This window comes from Pteropus alecto, unplaced genomic scaffold (genome assembly GCF_000325575.1).
Source record: "Pteropus alecto unplaced genomic scaffold, ASM32557v1 scaffold137, whole genome shotgun sequence".
NCBI lineage: Eukaryota > Metazoa > Chordata > Mammalia > Chiroptera > Pteropodidae > Pteropus > Pteropus alecto.
This window is the reverse complement of record NW_006440135.1, coordinates 4,365,612-4,367,784: the sequence shown is the minus strand read 5'-3', so window position 1 is coordinate 4,367,784 and position 2,173 is coordinate 4,365,612. Positions and strand designations below refer to the sequence as shown.

At 67.4% G+C, this 2,173-nt stretch overlaps 1 protein-coding gene across 1 annotated transcript in view; it reads left to right on the top strand.

The window, feature by feature from the left end:
• Positions 1 to 208, top strand: part of NKD2 (naked cuticle homolog 2) — a 3,912-nt gene extending 3,704 nt beyond the window's left edge. Inside the window, 1 exon segment of the mRNA XM_025050507.1 lies at positions 22 to 208. Coding sequence (XP_024906275.1) covers positions 22 to 208 — 187 coding nt within the window.
• The last annotated feature ends 1,965 nt before the right edge of the window (positions 209 to 2,173 follow it).

Here is a 2,173-nt window from a genome sequence, read left to right as displayed (position 1 = left end):
GACCCTCACCCCCTCCTGCAGCCCCTGCCGCAGCCCGACCACCGGCAGTACCAACGGAAGGGCTGGGGAGGCCACTTGCCACTCAAGGCCACGTGCGGGCCAGCCCTCGGTGGTGGAGCCCGAGGTGGCACGGGACCCGCCGGCTGTGCGGGTGGCGGAGGGCTACGCAGTGCCTGTGGTCCAGCACCGCCGCCACCACCCGCCCTAGCGTGCTCGCCGACGGGCCCCGCCTGGGCTCCGGTGGTGGCCGAGGTGGCGCTGGTGGAAGCTCGCACAAAAGGTCCTCAGCCCTCGGCCGTCGTCGGCGCCCCTGCCCGCCCTGCTGTTGACGGGGACCTTCTGTGCCGCGGGAGCCCAGACCCGTGGCGGGGGGGCGGGGGGCGGAATGCTGTGACCAGATGGGCTGTGTGCAGGCCCCACGCATTGCAGCCACGGGGGGCTCCACACCGACCACAACCTGGAACTCGCTCAGCCACAGGACCCCGCGGCCCCAACAAGTCCCCCCTGCCTCTGCTGGCCCCTGGGGGCCTGGTCCCTGTGCTCCCTCATGACACCCTGGCCCCTGGCCCCAAAGGCCCTGTTCCAGGCTGCAGGTGTGAACACCCTGGGGTGCCCGTGCTTACCCAGCAGGGACCGAAGGATGGCTCTGCCCTCGGCTGCGGTCCAAGGCCCCGCAAAAACGCGGACACCAGCGGCTTCACATACGTCGCAGCTCGCTGTGACGTCCGCTTGCTGTCTGAGCACATTCAGACTGTGCAGACGCACAGCCACTTCAGAACAGCTTCACCCCAGAAGGACCCCCGTGCCCACAGCGGCCGCTCCGCAGCCCCCGCCAGCCCACTTTCCACCCGCGTTGGTCCTGTGCATTTCGTGCGAGTGGAACCGTACGTGACCTGCTGTGACCGGCTCTTCGCCCGCTCACCTGTGCTGTGGCGTGTCAGGCTGCCACCCCTCAGCAACAGCTTTGTCTCAGGGGGTGTGTGTCCCACGTCGGTTTAGCTGTGTCACCTCACGGGCGTCGGGCTGTCCCCACATTCCGGCCAGCGTGGCCAGTGCTGCCGCGAACGTGTGCACAGGTTTCCCGGACGAGCACATCTCTGCACACCCAGGAGTGGGAGTGCTGGGTCACAGGACCAACGGGGAGCCGCACGTTTCCACAGCAGCTGCACCTCACGCTCCCCGCCCGAATGCACCCTGCGCCCCACAGCCTGCCCCGTGAGCCCCGTGAGCCGAGGTGTCTGTGGATTCCACCCTCACAGATGACAGCAAGTCGTCCCGGCCCCGGGAGCAGAGGGGCACAGGGCATCGCCCGCAGCCGTCTGCTCTCATGCCGAACCAGACCCACGAGACCCACACGCTCAGGATTCACATGACTTTATTCTAACAAAAGTCAGACAGAGACGAGCAGCCTGAAGAAGAAACGGCGTTCACGTCCACCGCTGCAGACGGTTACACAAGCGTCAGCGTGGAGGGCTGCATGGCGCCCGGAGGCAGAGGACAGGTGGGACCAGACACGGCTGACGTCAGCACATACCACGGCCGGACCAGGCTTCACTGAACTCGGCACTGAGCCAGGCTGCTTGGCACACACTCTGGCCAGTGGCCACTGTGGCGGTGACACTGGCCCTCTAGGCTGCCGACAGCACCTCAGGAACGCAGGAAACGCACCCAGCCTTCGCCCTGACGTCAAATGCCCGGCCCAGGTGACCCCCTTAGATGCGCGGGAAGCTGGAGGACGCTGGGGCCTGGGCACAAGGGCCCCTCTGGGGCACGACCCCTCTGTGGACACGTTAATCAGTGCTGAAATGCCCTGGTGTCCACACAAATGACTAAGCCCTACGGGGAGTGAGGCTCTCACCATGGCAACTACGGGGCCGTGATCACGGCCACAGGGTAAAGAGCAAAGTCTGCGGGTCACTAAAGCTACCACGTCGGCCCCAAGAAGCCGCCCCCTCCACCCCCGCCAGTCCATGTGGCAGGGGACACGGGCCTGGCAGGGGACACGGGCCTCGCCGGGCCCCTCCCTGGAGCACCAGGTGTGGGCCCAGCGCGCATCAGATGCCGGCCGGCGTGGCGTGCCTGCGGCTCTGAGGGTGGCCAGGCCCAGCGTCCACCGTGTCCGCGCTCCAGAGGCGAGGTGCTCTGGAGGGACATGGCCCAGGCGCAGGGTGCT